The 17975-nt window shown below is 49.6% G+C and overlaps 1 protein-coding gene across 7 annotated transcripts in view; it reads left to right on the top strand.

Annotated features, from left to right (window-relative positions):
• The first annotated feature begins 828 nt into the window (after nucleotides 1–828).
• MYH14 (myosin heavy chain 14) overlaps nucleotides 829–17975 on the top strand; it is a 101762-nt gene continuing 84615 nt past the window's right edge. For 2 of the 7 annotated variants that reach the window (XM_077844356.1, XM_077844355.1), the window contains exon 1: nucleotides 829–967. In XM_077844356.1, the coding sequence (XP_077700482.1) occupies nucleotides 884–967 (84 nt within the window). In that variant the 5' untranslated portion in view covers nucleotides 829–883. Of the gene's footprint in view, nucleotides 968–14839; nucleotides 14959–16425; nucleotides 16572–17388; nucleotides 17525–17975 lie in introns of those variants that run through there. The other 5 variants (XM_077844371.1, XM_077844366.1, XM_077844357.1 and 2 more) reach the window with 4 other exon arrangements.

Raw genomic sequence — 17975 nt, 5'->3', positions numbered from 1 at the left:
TTGAACATTCATCTTTCCTCTCATTTCCTTGTTTATAATATGAAAACACTGGAAACAATCTAAATGCCCATCAGCCCCCTCAACCATTGATTGAAATAAACTCCGTGTTGCAGAGTTCTGTGCAGTCACTTTTTGGTTTCGTTTTTCATGAGAAAGACATACGAAAGTGCTGACATATTGAGTGCTGTGCTGCTCGTGGACCTCAGCAACAGGGCAAACATCATGAGAGAATTTCAGGGCTGATGGATTAGGCCTGCATCTTGATCGTCTGTCTGCATTTGTCAGAACCCAAAGAACTGTGCGCTAGAAAGGGTGAATTTTACCTTGCCTAGAAAAATAATATATGTGTCTGTGATATAATTACATATTTGCATATGGATTATACCTCAATATGCCTGACTTAAAAAAAAATGATTCCATGGAAAAGCTTGTGGGTTTTATTAGATGGCAGAGGGAAGAACAGGAAGGGGCAGCAGGCAGGTACCGGAAGGCAGGCTCATAAGGCTTAGGTGTGGGCGCTGCGTGTGCACATCTGCATCACCTGCCACAGCACGAATGGAAGAAGGAGCAGGAAGGACATCCCAAGGTGAGGGCCCTGCATGGCCCAGGCTGAGGCTCAGAGGTGGGTCCTGGGGCAGGTGTGCCAACCAGGAGGCTGGAGTGCAGGGAACAGGGAGGGGAGTGGTAGGGGGAGGAGACAGGAGGTGAGGTGAAACCAGATTGGGGCTCTTAGCATTTATGGTTTCTAACCCTGTCACCAGGCTGTTAACATATACAGCCTGCCATATATTCGTTAATTATACACCTGCCTTATCTGCCCTCCCAGCCTGCATTCCATTCAGGTGGGCAGATGATTCTGGAGCCCTGAGAGATACTGGCAGCTATGCTGGGCTCTGGGGAAGCCAAGGCAAACCGACTCAGGCCTGTGTCCTGGAAGAGCTCCCAGCCCAGCGGGAGAGACCAGCAGGTGAGCAGGCAATGCCCACACCTGGGGAGGAGGCTTTACACGAGGGGCCACAGGCATGGGTAGAGTTCTATGAGAAATCATGGAAGAAATCATCCTTCCTGGAAAAGGAGACATGGGGGGAGTACCTTTCCCAGTGTCCAGAAGCCAATTGTAACAATAACAACGATATTAATAATGATAATAGTTGATGGCAACATTTATTGAGTGTTTGCAATGTGCCAAAATCATGGCACTAAGCACAGGGCAGAAATTGATTGAACCATCCAGCAACTCAATACGGTAGATACTCTTATCATTATCATCATCCTTCTCATGGATTTAGGAAAATTGAGGCACAGACTTGGTTTCCTGCGCTCAAATGGCATGTGCTGTGGTTGGGGAAACAGCGGCAGAGTCTCAATCTAGGGAAATGTGTCTTTACTGGTGGGAACTGAGAGTGGATGTGACTGCTTCTGGCTGGGGAAGGCTGTGGGGGCTTCCAAGAAGAGGACCCCCTGAGATGGATCCTTTGCGGGGGGGTAGAGCTGAGCGCATAGAGTTACATCATATTCCTGGTTTTGCCTTCTTTTTTCTCTCTCTCTTTGATCCTCTACCCCCACCCCACTCCTAGACAAACCCAACAGGCTGCATCCATGCCCCATTGGGTACTTGTAAACACAGGCTTGCAGACCAGACCATCTGCTTTGTATAACTAAATCTTCTACACGGATAGGAAAGATATATTTTATCTCTTAAATTGTGCTATAGGACCCGGGTGTGGTTCTTACTTTTTCTACTCAGCAGTATGTCTTTGAGATCTTCCTGCATTTCCATATGTAACCCTGATCTGGGGCTTCTAGAACAACTGGAGAATCCCCCTCCCTTTTACTTACCCACTCCCCAAGTAACAGGGCCCATGACCCTGTCTATGTTTCCAGTCCCAGCTCAGAGGCTGCCTTGGCCATCTTTGGACACATCTTATGTCACCTGTGCATGCCTTCCTGTGGGTACTTGGAAATGCGACTGCTGGGACATAGTGTAAGTGCATAGTTAATGTCACAAAATTTCCTCTGATCCTCTAGGGTGGATCTTGAGGCTCTCACAGCATTTCACTGGGCAGACAAGGGCGGAGAAGAAACAGCCAGCTCAAAGAGCTGAGCAAGTCCTCGGTGTATTCGGGGGTCAGGAAATTACAGGTGAAACTCCCCGAAGGGTGGAACCTTTTGCAGAATAGCCGTGTAATAAATACCTGATGGGATTGGTTTCTTTTTCCATTTCTTTCCTAAAAAGGAAACTAGGGTTGTTGTGGGTGGCAGTTTGGCAACATTTATTGAAATTTTAGCTGCTTTATACTCTGACTCAGCAATATCTGTGCCTGAGCATGAGGAAGTAGGCAGAAAGATGTTCGCTAGATTGTCATTTATAAACGTGAATGATGGAAAACCACTGAAAGTGCCATCAGTAGGAGGAGGGTGCTACAGATTGATGTTGGAGTGCTATGCGGGTGTGAAAAAGATGAAAGTGAAGTTAAATGTAGGGGTCCAGAAAGTTCCCCACGACATATAGTTAAATAAGAAAAGTAAAAAAATAATAATAAGAAGAAAAGTAAGTTCAGTGTATCGAGTATGATCCTATTTCCTAAACACAAGAAATCATAGGAAATATTTTTCAGTAACATATTTATCTATCTATATAAATCAGAAGTTGGCAAACTTTTTTTTTTTTTTAAAGATTTTATTTGTTTATCCATGAGATACACACCGAGAGAGGCAGAGACACAGGCAGAAGAGAAGGGCTCCCCTGCAGGGAGCCTGATGCAGGACTCAATCCCAGGACTCCAGGATCATGCCCTGAGCCAAAGGCAGATGCTCAACCACTGAGCCACCCAGGTGACCTGGTTGGCAAATTTCTTCGTAAAGTCTCTAATAGTCAGAGTTTACAGCTTTGAGCCTCCCACAATCTCTATCATAACTCCTCAACTCTGCCCTTGTGGTGTGAAAGCAACCATGGATGATGCATAAACCTATGGGCGTAGCTGTGTGCCAATAAAACTTTATTTACAAATACAGGCAGTGGCTCCCTGATGTTAATAAATAGTACGTGTTTTTGGAAGAGTATGCACCAAAATATTATGAGGGGTCCATCTAGAAGGGGATGTGAGAAGGAAGGTGCCGGTCAAGGGAAATATTACCCTCTTACTCGATTTTTTCCTACCTTGCATAATTAAGATGGTTTTAGTCCGAAAAGAAAATAATGTGTTAAAAATAGCTTCAGTGGCCTTTTCTCCCTTTCTGGTTATAAGGTAGTGATGATTGTTTTAGAAAATGCAAGCAGCAGGTAAATGTAACCAGGAAGTTGAAGTTCCCCATTATCATACCAGCTCGAGCAGAATTCCTTTTTTGGTTTGAGTTTATTTATTTATTTTTAGTAATCTCTATGTCCATTGTGGGGTTTGAACTTAGGACCATGAGACCAACAGTCCTTGTGCTCTTCAACTGAGCCAGCTAGGCACTCCTCCTTTCTTTCTTTTTCTTTCTTTCTTTCTTTCTTTCTTTCTTTCTTTCTTTCTTTCTTTCTTTCTTTCTTTCTTTCTTTCTCTTTTCTTTCATTCTTTCTTTCTTTCTCTTTTCTTTCTTTCTTTCTTTCTTCTTTCTTTCTTTCTTTCTTTTTCTTTCTTTCTTTCTTTTTTTTTTTAAAAATCTTTTTTTTTTTAAATTTTTTATTTATTTATGATAGTCACGGAGAGAGAGAGAGAGAGGCAGAGACATAGGCAGAGGGAGAAGCAGGCTCCATGCACCAGGAGCCTGATGTGGGATTCGATCCCAGGTCTCCAGGATCGCGCCCTGGGCCAAAGGCAGGCGCCAAACCGCTGCGCCACCCAGGGATCCCTCTTTCTTCCTTTCTTTCTTTCTTTCTTTCTTTCTTTCTTTCTTTCTTTCTTTCTTTCTTTCTTTCTTTCTCTTTTTAAAAGATTTTTTTTTTTATTCATCAGAGACACACAGAGAGAGGCAGAGACATAGGCAGAGGGAGAAGCAGGCTCCCTGCAGGGACCCCGATGCAGGACTCCATCCTGGGACCCTGGGATCAGGACCTGAGCCAAAGGCAGATGCTCAACTCCTGAATCACCCAGGCACCCCTCCAGCAGAATTTCTTAAAGGATTTATTTCCATTACAAAACAGATATTTACCAGTGCTCACTCTGGGCAAGTGTTAGGTGCTGAGGCCAGAGCAGTAAACAAAGCGAAGTCCCCACCCCCTGTAGCCTGATGTTCTGCAGTCAAAGACAGAGGATAAAAAAGAAACACAGTAAATAAGTAAATAATGTAATATGTTGGAAGGTAAAAAGTACTGTGGGAAACAGAAACAGGACAGCAGATGAAGGAGATTGGGGCCACCTGAGGACTGGTATGCTATTAAGCAGAATGGTCAGAGACGATCTCATTGCCAAGGTGACATTTAAACAAAGACTTGAATGAATAGAGGGAGAGAGCCATGGGGATTCTGGGAAGGAGATGGCCTGTGCAAAGGTCCTGAGGTAGGAGCATGGCAGGTGTGTTCAAGGAACAGCAAGGAGGTAGGGCGAGGGGGTGGGAGATGAGGTCAAGGAGGGGATGTAAATGGGCCATATCCTGCTGGGTCTTGCAGTCATAGTAAGGACTTTGTTTTTTATTTTTATTTATTTATTTTATTTTTAAAAAAATATTTATTTATTTATTCATGAGAGACACACAGAGAGAGGCAGAGACACAGACAGAGGGAGAGCCCACGCTCCCTGCGTGGAGCCCAAAGCCGGACTCTATCCTAGGACCCCAGGATCATGCTCTGAGCCAAAGGCAGAAGATATTCAACCACTGAACCACCCAGGCATCCCAGGACTTTTTTTTTTTTTAATATTTTACTTATTTATTCATGAGACACAGAGAGAGAGAGAGGCAGAGACACAGGCAGAGGGAGGAGCAGGCTCCACTCAGGGAGCCTGACGTGGGATCGAGTCTCCGGGTCTCCAGGATCATGCCCTGGACTGAAGGCGGCGCTAAACCACTGAACCACCGTTGCTGCCCAGGACTTTGCTTTTATTTGGAATGTGATAGGAACCACCAGGAGGGCTCTGAGAAGAGAAGGGACATGAGCTGACTTGGGGAATAGACTGAGAGAGGCAAGTTGCTGAAGCAGGGAGAACAGAGAGAAGGTGACTCTAATAGTCCAGGCAGGAGACAATGCTGGGTTGGTTAAACCAGAGTGATGGCAGCAAGGGGTCAAGTTGGATCTGTTTTGAAGGTCAAGTTGACAACATTCACGGATGGACTGGATGTAGGGGGTAAGGAGAAAAGAGGAATCAGGATGATGCCATGTGTTTTGGTTAGAGTATGATCTAGAACCACCTGCCACGAGATCAGCTGGGAACTGTAAACATGCAGATTCCCAGGGTCCCCCAGGTCTACTCAACTGGCACCTTTGGGGAAGGGCCCAGGATCCTGCCTCCTGAGCAAGCTGCCCAGCTGAAGACTGGTGGGGACTGGTGACCCCAAGGTAACCAGGGTGGGCCCCTCTGGGGGAGTCTACTCAGGACTGAGAGAGAGGATGAGATGAGAGAGAGGCTCCCCATTCCCTAGCTGGAATGACAGCTGGAGTGACACTGGAAATTCTCCCAGCCATGACTTCTTCATCTGCGATATGGGGCCATTGATGGGAGCCTGCCTCACAGACGTGATGTGCGATCCGAATGAGCTCATGTGTATAAAATATTTAAACCAGTGCCAGCGCATACAAGCTCCCAATAAAGGGCGGCTATAATTAGCATCTTCTTTCACAAATGATACATACTTGGTAAAGGATCAAATTGATCATAAACAAGCCATGATCTCCTGCAGACTCTAGCACACCTCGCCCCACATCGGGGAGTACAAGGATAAGATGCTACACCAGACCCAGTCCTGGCCTTCCAGAGTTCCCATTCTTGTGGGCAGGGCAGTGCCAGTCCCAGATGGGCATGACCCAGGGGTGTCAGGGTGACAGAGAAGGGGCAGAGCTATGGAATCCCAGAGGGAGAACAGGAGCTCTGGGGAGGGGTGTCCCTGACTGGCAGTGAGTACATGAGTTCTAGACAGATAAGGCGGGCAAGAGAGGAGTGCTGGTCCGTGTGTAAAGGTTAGAGAGGCCTGAAATGGTCCTGTGAGTGTGATGGGCTTCAAAAGCATCAGAGTAGCATGGTCAAGTGCATGAACTTTTGAGTTAGACTGCTTGAGTTCAAATCCCAGCTGTGCCCCTTCCCAGCTATGTGATCAGGGACAAGTTTCTTCACCTCTCTGTGCTTAATACCCAAACCCTTTTCGTTCTCCATCTGTGCATAACAAGTGATTCCCCCAACCGACAAAACTTCATGATTTAAAGCAACACACATTTGTGGTCTCATAGTTTCTATAGGCCAGGAAACATGAAATTTCATAGTTTTTTTTTTTTTTTAAGAAGAATAAACACCAAAATATTATCAGGGGGATGTGTGTTTGGAATGGAGTTGGAGGATGCCGGTCAGGCAAAATGTTACCCTATTGTTTGATCCCCCCCCATCTTATGTAATTAAAGTAGCTCCAACTTGAGGAGAAAATAATGTTTTTAAAAATAGCTGTAGTGATTCTCTGCTTCAGGGACTCCCACAAAGCCATAATCAAGGTGTTGCTGGGAGTGCAGTCTCATCTCATGGCTCAGCTGGAAAGGGTCAGTGTCCGGGCTCGCTCTCATGGTTGTTGGCAAGATTCGGTTCCTTGCAGGCTGTTGGCTAGAGGCCAGCTTCCCTTCCTTGCCCCTGTAGCCTTAAAGGTGTGAAGTTGCTTTATCAACACCACCTAGAGAGGGGATCCCTGGGTGGCTCAGCGGTTTAGCGCCTACCTTTGGCCCAGGGGGTGATCCTGGAGTCCCGGGATCGAGTCCTGCGTCAGGCTCCTGGCATGGAGCCTGCTTCTCCCTCTGTCTGTGTCTCTGCCTCTGTGTGTGTGTGTGTGTCTCTCATGAATTAAAAAAAAAATCTAAAAAAAAAGAAATAATCAAATCTGACTCTAGATGCTTGTTGGGAGTTAAACAATGCAACCTATATGCATAAGAGAGCATTTGGGATGCCTAGGATATAACAAGTATCATAAAAATATTAATTGTTAGTTAAAATGTTAATTAGTTGCTATCTGGCCAGCCAGGAGGAGTCAGAGAAGTCTTCTCAGAGGGAATTTTCGAGTTGGGGTTTGAAATATGAGTAGGAACTCACCAGGTGACAGGTCATACATCCATTCATTTTTCTTAGCCAACAATCTTTCTGTGAGGCATCCTGTGTTCCAGATCCTGTGCTGGGAGATCCCAGGGACCCAGTGAGTCAGACTCTGACCCTTTGTGGAGCTACTGGTATGAGGAATGTTGCTCAAACCTAAGACTTGTCCTCTAAAGGCTCCAAGCTGGTAGAGGAGGCAGAGAAGGATAAAGTCCGGGGTGATCAGGACAGCAACAGAAGGAAGAGAGTGGGTGAAGGACTCCTAGAAGGTCGGTACTGAACAAAGGCCTTGAAATGGCTGGTCTGATTCCCTACATTTGCTGAAGCCCAGAGAGGGAAAGGGACTTGCCCAAGATCACACAGCATGGAGGAGTCTCCTGATTCTGGACTCTGGATGTCTTGAGGACTAGGCGAGATGCAAGAGATGCAGACCTGCCTCATTGCAGGCCCTTAACTCAGAGACACCCTACATACCCAAGCCCCGCACTCCAATCTGCACACCCCCCACAGACAGCGATGTTGTCAGAGTCATCTGCCTCTAGACTTGATGCCTCACACACATGCACAGCATTCGTCTCTGGAGACCCTTCCCATCCCATGTACCAGTGGGGTTCTGGGTATACTGGGAACACAGGCATGACTTGGAGTCAGGCCTAGCCCTAGAGGGGCTGCTGGTCTGTAAAGGTACCAGCAGACAGATTGTTCCAATCTAGTGTCATCAGAGCATCAATACAAGGGAGAGGATATGGTGGCCGGGCATAGGGTGGGAGTAGAGTGAGACTAGCGGGTCTTTTTTTTTTTTTTTTTTTTTTGAAGATTTATTTATTGGGGAACCTGGGTGGCTCAGTGGTTGAGCATCTGCTTTTGGCTCAGGTCATGATCCCAGAGTCCTGGGATCAGGTCCCGCATCGGGCTCCCCTCAAGGAGCCTGCTTCTCCCTCTCCCTTATGTCTCTCTCTCTCTCTCCATGTCTCTCATGAGTAAATAAATAAAATCTTTTTAAAAAATTACAATTTATTTATTTATTTATGAGAGAAGTGGGGGAGGAGGGGCAGAGGAAGAGAATCTTCAAACAGACTCTGCTGAACATGGAGCATGGAACTTGAGCTCACAATCCTGAGATCATGACCTGAGCTGAAACCAAGAGTCAGATGCTCAACTGATTGAGCCACCCAGGTGTCCTGACTGTGTTAAAAGGTTTTAACACCCAGTACAGACTGAGCCTTGGAAAGTTGGCCTAGAGTTCTTGGGGTGGAGAGACAGAGAGGAAATAAGGAGCAGGATGTATAGCATGTGAAAAGGTACGGGGGCATAAAAGACCATTTATCCATTCATGTGTCTGTCCAGCCATCCATTCATTCATCTGTCGATCCATTTATGCATTACTTGATTCTTCCATCCATCTGCCCACTTATTTATTCATTGTGTATATACTCCATTCATTCGTTTATTCTTCCATCCAGTCATCCATTTCCTCACTGATCCATTTATTGATCCACTCATGCAGTTGTTCATTTATTCCTTCAGTTACACACCCATCCATTCATTCAATTAGTCAGAGTACCAACTGTCATATCATCCTTCTACTCCAAATGTCATCTCCTCAAGAAGCCTTCCCTGACTCCCTTGCTAAAATAACAGCCCAGGTGACTGCCTTCTCTTACTCTCTTCGACTTTTTCTTCCTAGCACTTACCCTGATTTGCCAATATGCTCTATAATCATATGTTCACTTGTTTGGTCTGTTTCTACCACTGGAACACATTCATTCCTTCAGCAAGAGTGTGTTGAGTGTCTCCTGTGTCCCAGGCTCTCCTGTGTTTTAGGCATTGGGAACATGGCAGAGGACAGACAGACAAAATTCCACACCAACATGGAGGTGACATTCTTGTTGGGGGCATCGGACAATAAATAATGAATGTAATAAGCAAACTACTGGCAGGTTGTAGGATGCTGAGTGCTGTAGAAAGAAAAAAAATTTTAAAGGCTGAGCAAGTGAGGGGTATTGGGAGTCCAGGGGAAAAGGTGCTCAGAGAAGCACTCATGGAGGAGGTGATATCTGAGCAAAGACTAGAAAGAGATGAGGGGGCCAAATGGTTACCCAGGAGAAGAGGATGCCAGTAGAGAATGGCATATGCAAAGGACCTGAGGTAGGGCAGAGTGTGGTGCGTCTGGAGCACATGGAGGAAGCAATGGAGAGATGGCAGGAGATGAGGTCAAAGAGGGAACAAAGGGGGCTACATGGTGGAGAGCCTATGGGGCCCTGGTGAGGACTTTGCTTTAACTGAGTGAGACTGGTTCCAGGGGTGGACTCTGAGTGGAGGAAAAACAGGATTTAACTACGGTGTGAGCAGTTTCCCTCCACCTGCCTGTAGGAGTAGATTAAGATCTGAGTTCTGTGAGGTCTGGGATTATGTCTCTGTAACCTCCATCTCAGTTTCCAGAAGTGGTCTGAAAACTACGGCCCACAGATCAGACCCTCCCACCTCCTGTGTGTGTGTGTGTAAGCAAGGGTTTAGGGAAACACAGCCACATCATTTACATTTTATCTATGGCTCTTTACCTGCCATAAGGGCAAGCGGCGTGTTACAGCAGAGACCATGTGGCCCTCAAAGCTGAAAATATTTACCGTCTGGCTCTTTCCAGAAAAAGTGTGCTGACCCCTGGTTTTAAAACAGGTCTGGCACGTAGTAGGCATTCAATAAATATTTGCTGGCGCAGAACTGAACCGTCATTCATCTGTGACCCTCAAGATGCCGCCAACATGCTCTTGTCTCAGAGCCAGTTCCAACTCTGAGTCACATGCAGGAAAACAACAGCCCAGCAACCAAAAATAAAATACTAGAACCATTCAAATCTTCACCACAGAGAGAAAATGCCCAGGAAGGATTACAGTCAGGGCCCACAGTGAAACTTAACATGTTCTTTGTCCATTTCATGTTCTCTATTAAGGCTTGGGATACCTTGATTCTTCATTTCAGCTCAGGTGGTGATTTCAGGGTTGTGAGATCAAGTCCCACTTTTGGCTCTGTGCTCAGTGGGGAGTCTGCTCGAGACTCTCTTTTTCCCTCCACCCCACCTCCTTGCTCTCTCTATGTAAATAAATAAAATATTTTTTTAAATATTTTTTTCAATTTTTATTTATTTATGATAGTCATAGAGAGAGAGAGAGAGAGGCAGAGACATAGGCCGAGGGAGAAGCAGGCTCCATGCACCGGGAGCCCAACGTGGGATTCGATCCCGGGTCTCCAGGATCGCGCCCTCGGCCAAAGGCAGGCGCCAAACCGCTGCGCCACTCAGGGATCCCAATAAAATATTTTTTTTAAAAAATAAGAAAGTTTTAGAGTGCCTGGGTAGCTCAATGGTTGAGCATCTGCCTTTGGCTCAGGTTGTGATTCCGGGGTCCAGGGACTGAGTCCTGCATCAGGCTCCCCACAGGGAGCTTGCTTCTCCCTCTGCCTGTGTCTCTGTGTCTCTCATGAATAAATACAATCTTTAGGGATCCCTGGGTGGTGCAGCGGTTTGGCGCCTGCCTTTGGCCCAGGGCGCGATCCTGGAGACCCGGAATCGAATCCCATGTTGGGCTCCTGGTGCATGGAGCCTGCTTCTCCCTCTGCCTATGTCTCTGCCTCTCTCTCTCTCTGTGTGTGTGACTATCATAAATAAATAAATAAATTAAAAAAATACAATCTTTAAAAAATTAAAGCTTAAGTTTAACACAAAGTAAAACCCCTACCTCTCCAGGCATGGGAGCTGCTCCCTCTAATTTATTTTTCTGGTTCAGTCAGTAGAGCATGTGACTCTTGATCTTGGGGTTGTGATTCAGGCCTCACATTGGATGTAGTGATTGCTAAATCATTAAAAAAAAAAATCCTCCCAGATTCTCTTCCAAAGAGCAATCCCCTCCCTGGTTCTTCTGTCTCCTCCCCTTTCAGCTCCAACATTTTCTTTTGGTCCATGAACTTAGCTTCCTGATGGCTTTTATCCCACACCTGTGCTGCCTATTACTCAGATTCTGCAGGACAAGGTGATTGTGGATTAAGAATAATGAGGTCTGTGCCAACTGGCAGAAATCCTTCTCTTCTTCTGGGAACTCAGAATGCTCCCGTATCCCCATTTCCTTTTTCCCTTGATACATCCATCTCAATATTCCATAACCCCCATTTTGAGTTTCCTCTCTATCACAGCTTATGCTACACCCACAGAGTCAGATCTGGCCACTGACAGCTCTGAGTTCACAGCTTAATGGGGACAATCCCAGTGCTGGGGTGAAGAGATGGATGCGTGGTGGAGATGCCTTGACCGTCAAGGGAATGAGTTTGGGTCTTTATCCTAAGGACCCTCTGTGCCGACTTGAAATGGAGGACAGATAGAGGTTCTGAATTGGTTTCCTGGGTCTCAGCCACTCTCTGGTGGTTTCATATAGTGATCCACATTCCAAGCTTTGGGCCAGACTGCCTGGGCTTAAATCTGAGCTTTGATGCTTTCTAGCTGTCCACATCCTTGGACAGCCTTCTGTCAGTGTCCTCATCTGTAAAATGGATATAACACTAGTACCTACCACGTAAAATTTAATACACATAAAGAGCTTAGTACTGTGCCTGGCACATAGTAAGTGCTAAATATCTATCACCAACTATTAAAGTGTTTAGCACAGACATCCAGCTCATAGAATGTCCTCAGCAAAAGGAAGCTCAATATTACCAGTCAGTAATGGCATCAGTTACCCTATAGATTGGGCAGAAATAATGATATCTCCAGTTTAGAACCTTGGTGGGAATGATGACATCACTAGTTGCCAGGTAGAATATGGTTAGAATGGGAGTGCCGCAGCCTTCTTTCCTGTTTGAGTTTTTTTTTTAATATTTTATTTATTTATTCATGAGAGACACACAGAGAGAGGCAGAGACATAGGCAGAGGGAGAAGCAGGCTCCCTGCGGGGAACCTGATGTGAGACTTGATGCCAGGACCTCGGGATCACAACCTGAGCCAAAGGCAGACGCTTAACCACCCAGGTGCCCCTCCTGTTTGAATTTCTGTTGTGTCCCAGTTCACACACTCTTCCCTGGTGCCCTCACGTACATGGAGTTTCATCTGTTTTAGCCTTATTTTTCTATCGGTCAAGTGGGGATAATGAAGGTATCCATCTCATCAAATTGTTGAGAGAATCCAGTGAGTTAATACACATAACGGGCACAATGTCCAGCACACAGTTGCTACTCAATAAATAGCAGCTCCCGTTGTCTTTACTGCAGGAGACTTCCATGGAGAACACTTCAGCCAGATAACAGGGGCCGCAGCTCTCTTGGTTAACGGCATAGACTCACAGGTCTGATCTCCTGCAATCTAAACCCAGATCTGCCACCGGACGCAGCAAAGGGACCCTAGGCATGTTGCTGGCCTGTAAAGTGGGGGTAATGACAGTGCCAACCTCATAGGGCTGGCATGAGGATGCACTGGGATAATGATGGGCATGTTTCAGGCCCCATACTTGTGAACTGTATTATCACTTCAGGTGCCCTCGGAAAAGTTCTCCCCTCCCTGGAACTCACTTTCACTATCTGCAAAGAGGTGGGCTGTGGCTACGGCAACCTCAAAGCTTCTTGCCCGCAAGGACTAACATTTGCCCTTTGCCATTGCCAAGTAAATGAGTTGAGAGTTGGATGCTTGCACCCGTGTCTGCCCCCACCCCAATTCCATCTCTCTTCACCTGTGTCTGTATTCTCTGTCTCTTACCTGTCAACCATTCCCTTTCTCTGACTTCTTTCCCTTAAGGTAGATTCTCTGTTGTTTCTCTCCTTCATACTATCAGAAGGGTTTGTAGAGCACCAAATAACAACTGTAATAATAATCATTGTTTATTCAGCCTCTTCCCAGTGCCAGGTCCACACTAAGTTCTTTGCATGAATTAACTCATTTAATTCACACAATGCAAGGATTTCTTACTATTGATTAAACAAAAACTTATGGAACACCTACTGTGTGTCAGGCCCTGAGGATCCAGCACTGAACAAAACAAAGACCCTTGCCCTCTTGGGACTTATATTCTAGTGAGGAGACAGATGATAAACAGATAAACATATAAATATTTCCAGTGCTACAACGAAAAACAAAGCAAGGTCAGGGGAGAAAGTGATGAAGGGAATCAGTTTATATAGAATAGTTGGGACAGGCTTTCAGGAGCAGGTGACATTGGAGGAGACCTGGCAATGTGAAAGGCAGACAGCCATGCAGAACCAGGAGGGAGGAGGATTCCTGATAGAAGAAACAGTGAATGCAAAGGCCCTGAGGCAGGACCATGCATGGGAAGTGTTTGTGGAATTTAGGAACACCCAGGAGGCCAGTGTGTCTGGAGAGGAGTGACAGGAAAAAGAGAGGGAGATGAGATCAGACAGGGCCCCAGGGAACACATCACACAGCCTTGTGGGCCATAGTGTGAACTTTGGCTTTTATGGAGAAGGAGCCATGAAGCACAAGTTTCTGGGCAGAGGAGGGATACTGTCGTAATAGAGTTTGACAGGATCCTACCAGCAGTAGACAGTGTGTGTGTGTGTGTGTGTGGCTGGTGGGGGAACAAGAGTGGAGAAAGGGAGATCATCACCTCCTTTTACAGATGCAGAAATCAATGGAATTTCAAAAAAGTCCAACTGGCCCAAGCCCACACAGCTGTTGAACAGCAGAGCCAGGCTAGCATACTAGCTGGAACTTGATTCACAAGCAGCCCCCTGCCGCCACCCCAGCTGCTCACTCCTCCTGGAGTTCAGTGTACACCTGTAAAATGGAGACACAGCTCAAAAAACAATGATGCAGGGCTGTCCAGCAACAGGGTAGCTTCAGAGTGGGTTCCATCTCTGGGTTCAGTGGGACTTTTGCTCTGTGACCTTGGGAAGTCATCTGCCTCTCCCTGAGCCTCAGTTTTCACATCTGAGAATTGGGCAGCATTAACCACCGTTTGGGTGTATGTGGTGGTTAAGAGCACAAGCTCTGAAGTCGGATTTGGCGGGATCCGAGTCCTTGCTCTGCCACTTGCCAGCTCCATGACTTTCGACAATTAACGCCCTTTTTCTAAGCTTGGGTTTACCTCATCTAGAAGATGAAGATCTTAATTCCAAGGGGTAGTTGTAAGGATTAAATGAGATCATGCAGGTAAAGCGCTTAGCACAGCTCCTGGCATCCATCGGGCACTCAATAAATGATCATTATTATTACTGACGGCATCGCCCACACCTCCGCGGTGGGTGAGAGTCTGGGAGAGTGCCTGGTACGCGGCCGGCGTTCGACAAAAGTGAATTCTCTCTTCTGCCTCTCCTGCCCGCCGGCTCCCGGGGGACCCAGGCATTCCGGCCTCCAGCCGCCCCCCCCACGCCGGCCCTCACAAAGGCCCTCATTCATGCCTCGCGCACAAAGCGGCGCATTCACCCGTGTCCCTTGGGCCTCCCGCCCCCGGCCGCCCCCCAAAGCTCGCCATTGGACGCCTCCCCTGCCCGTCAGGCCTGGGTCCTGCCCACGACCGCGCCGCCTGGCTCCGCAGTCCGGCGCCGTTCTTTTCCCACGGCTGGCACACTCCGACAACTTCTGATTGGTCCGGTCCACCAGCCGCTCCTCTTGATTGGCGGGCGCGTCCCCCACGGGCGGGGCCGTAGCTTGTCGCAGCGGGCGCCGATTGGCCCCTGCTGCGCTCGTACGGGCGGGGCTTTCCTGACGGGCCCGCCCCTCTTTCTCCCCAGGCCGAAGCCTCGGGACGGCCCTGGAAGCCGGTGAGTGCCCGGGGCCCGCTGCCCGCCGGAGGCGGCGGAGCGGGACTGGGCCCGGGGAGGCCGGAGCCTAGGGGCTTCGGATAGGGGCCCCGAAGGCCGGCGCGGGCGGCGGGGGAGAGACGGTGACGCGGCTCCTCACCTTGGGCGCGCAGCGGGACGGCGGCGGGGAGGGGGGCGGGGGGGCGGGGCGTCTACATTCCCCCACCTCTCCCCAACTCAGTTCCAACTGTGTGTAAGGCCGGGTCGAGGTCCTCGCTGGAGGCCCCGGGCCCATTCCGCAGACGGGGAAACTGAGGCCTGCTTTGGGACCTTAGACGCTGTAATACCTGAGTCATCGCCTTCAGTCCTCCGCCCCCGGATAAGTGTCTCTGTTCTCACGTGTAAAAATCGCAGACTGGAGACAGGGGTCAGGACTGGCAGAGGACGAGGGGTAGGGAAAGGCATATTTGAGCGCTTAACGTGTATTCGGGCGCTTTTATTTTTACCACTAAATAGTTTGTGTTCACTTAAGGTTATATTGTACCCATTTTACAGAGAGGGGAACACTGCGGCTGGACAGAGGCGGTGACTGCAGGGAGACGGGGTTGAGAATAACACTTTGGAGACCAGCTGTGCACTGGGTCCCTTAACCCTTTTTAATCTCCTAGTAGCTCCCTAAGGAAGGCTGTGGTCCCTATGGCTTAGATGGAGAGGCAGGTTCGAGAGAGTTAAGCAACGAGGAAGAGGAAATTGATCCCTTTGAGGACCCAGTACCGGTTCTCCCTAAATCCGTCTTTAGAATCGCAGCTCTCCCTCTTGACCGTGTGGCCGTCAGCCCATTACCTCCCCTCTTCATGCCTTACTTTCCACGTTGAACAAATGCAGATGCTGCTCGTCCCTATCACATTGGTTTTTGAGATCATTCTATACATTCAAACCCAGAATGCTGTTCTAGGATCAGAAAAACACTGGCACAGAGTAGGTGCGCTTACCAGTACTTAGTCCTCATTCCACCCAGGAGAAGACTGAAGCTCCGGAGGCCAGAATAACACTTTGTGGTCTTCTTTGGTACTCCTAGTATTCCTTGTGGATTGTGGTGTCCTGTTTCGGGGTTGGGGAAACTGAGACTCAGAAAGATTAAATGATGTCGTGAGGCGCTGCTTGTTTAAGCACTGGCTGGGGGGGGGGGGCAATTTCTCCCAAATTATCTTATTTATTTCCTTGGCCGCAATTCACGGAGAGAAGAGGGAAGCCCAGAAAGCTTGAGCGGGATTCGAACTCTCGGAGTCCTCAGCCCTCTGCGCCACGCAGGTCCTTGACGTTTGCCTGCCGGGAGGAGGAGGGGCGCCTGGTGCTGCAGCTGCGGCCGCGGCCCACCCGGCATCAGACTCATCTCCTCCCACCCGCCCCCCTCTCCATCCCCGGTCCAGGGCCCTGCAGCTCCAGGACCCGCCCCCTTCCCCGAGCCCAGCAGGTGCTGGGTGACATCAGAGCCGGGCTCCCTCCGGGTGACGCGACGTGGCCCCGCCCCGCGCTGGACCGCGGAGGTAGTCGCACCTGAGAGCTCAAGCGGCCAGGGCATTCCCGTGCCCCCTCCCCATCTTCCCGATCCCCGCGCTGGCCGGCGGCCCCAGGTAGCTCCGAAGATTCGAGGGTTGAGGGGGCGGCTGGACGCTTGGGTCTCGGGAAAATGGGGGTTGGGCGCTCAGATTCCTGGATCTGAATAGGGGAGCTGGGGGCCAGGAACCCCAGGTCTGAGTGAGGACAGCACTGGTAGCCTGGACTCCTAGGTCTTGAGGGAGAAAGGCACTGGGTCCAAGACACTGGGTTTGTGGGCCTTGGACACCTTGTTCTGGGAGAGGAGGGGCTGGGGGCCTGGACTCCTGGTCCTGGGGGAGGAGGGGCTGTGGGTCTGGACTCCTGGTCCTGGGGGAGGAGGGGGCTGGGGCCTCCCACTCCTGAGTCTGAGGGAGGAAGGGCTAGGGGCTCCCACTCCTGAGTCTGAGGGAGGAGGGGGCTGGGGGCTTGGATTCCTGGGTCTGAGTGGGGAGCGGCTGGAGGCCTAGGTCTGAGGGAGGAGGGACCTGGGCACCTGGACTGCTGAGTCTAGGGGGTGAGGGGGCTGGGGACAGGACTCCCTGGTCTGAGGAAGGAGAGGGCTAGGAACTCCCACTCCTGGGTCTGAGGGAGGAAGGGCTGGGGGCTCCCACTCCTGGGTCTGAGGGAGGAGGTGCTGGGGCCCAGATTTCCGGGTCTGGCCATGGAGGGGACTCTTGAATACTAGCACTAGGCTGAGGTCAGAGGGCTGGATGCCAAGGGCCCGGCCCCTGCCCCAGGGGCGGATCCCTGGCTCCTTTTTCTTTTCCAGCCCAGCAGCCTCTGCCCCTCCCAGGGCAGGTGAAAGCACCTGCCCTGGTGACGGTAATGAGCCCCGGCAGAGGTGTTCCTGCCGGCTAAGGAGGGCGGGGCTGCTGGAGGGGCTCAGCCATTTGGAGCAGAGGCCTGCAGGCCCTCCCTGTCAGGCCTGTGGTCAGTCCTCAGGCTTTGGATGTGCCATCATCCTCACCTCTAGCCTGGCTGCAGTGAGGTGAGAGAGCCCTCTGGGCTCATGGGTCCAAGGGAGGAGGGATTGGGGGTCCAGACTCCTGGCCCTAGGGAGGGGAGGCAGAGGACCAGATGATTGCAAAAATTCTCAAACCTTTCCTGGTCAAAGGTCCAGGGCTGGAGGGGTGGGGGGAGTGGGTGGGGTGGAGTGAGGGTTGGGGCAAAGTCCCAGCGATGGGGCTTGGCTCTGGGTGGATCAGTGCCACACTGGAGGCCGGGGCTTAGCATTGGCACTTGGGGACCTGGGGACTGGGGGGGATTGGAACTCTGCTGCTTGAGGGCTGGGGCCATTCGTGTGAGTCCTGAGAGCACCACACCCCCAGGATCAAGGCTGCCAGTTTGGGGGTCTATGTTGGGGGTCTGGGTGGAGGTGGGATGTGTGGTCTGGAGCTGAGTTTCCAGGTGGGAGAGGCTCTGAGTGAAAGGCAAGGGCC

Source organism: Canis aureus, chromosome 1 (genome assembly GCF_053574225.1).
Source record: "Canis aureus isolate CA01 chromosome 1, VMU_Caureus_v.1.0, whole genome shotgun sequence".
Taxonomy (NCBI): domain Eukaryota; kingdom Metazoa; phylum Chordata; class Mammalia; order Carnivora; family Canidae; genus Canis; species Canis aureus.
This window is presented reverse-complemented; position numbering and strand designations above follow the sequence as displayed.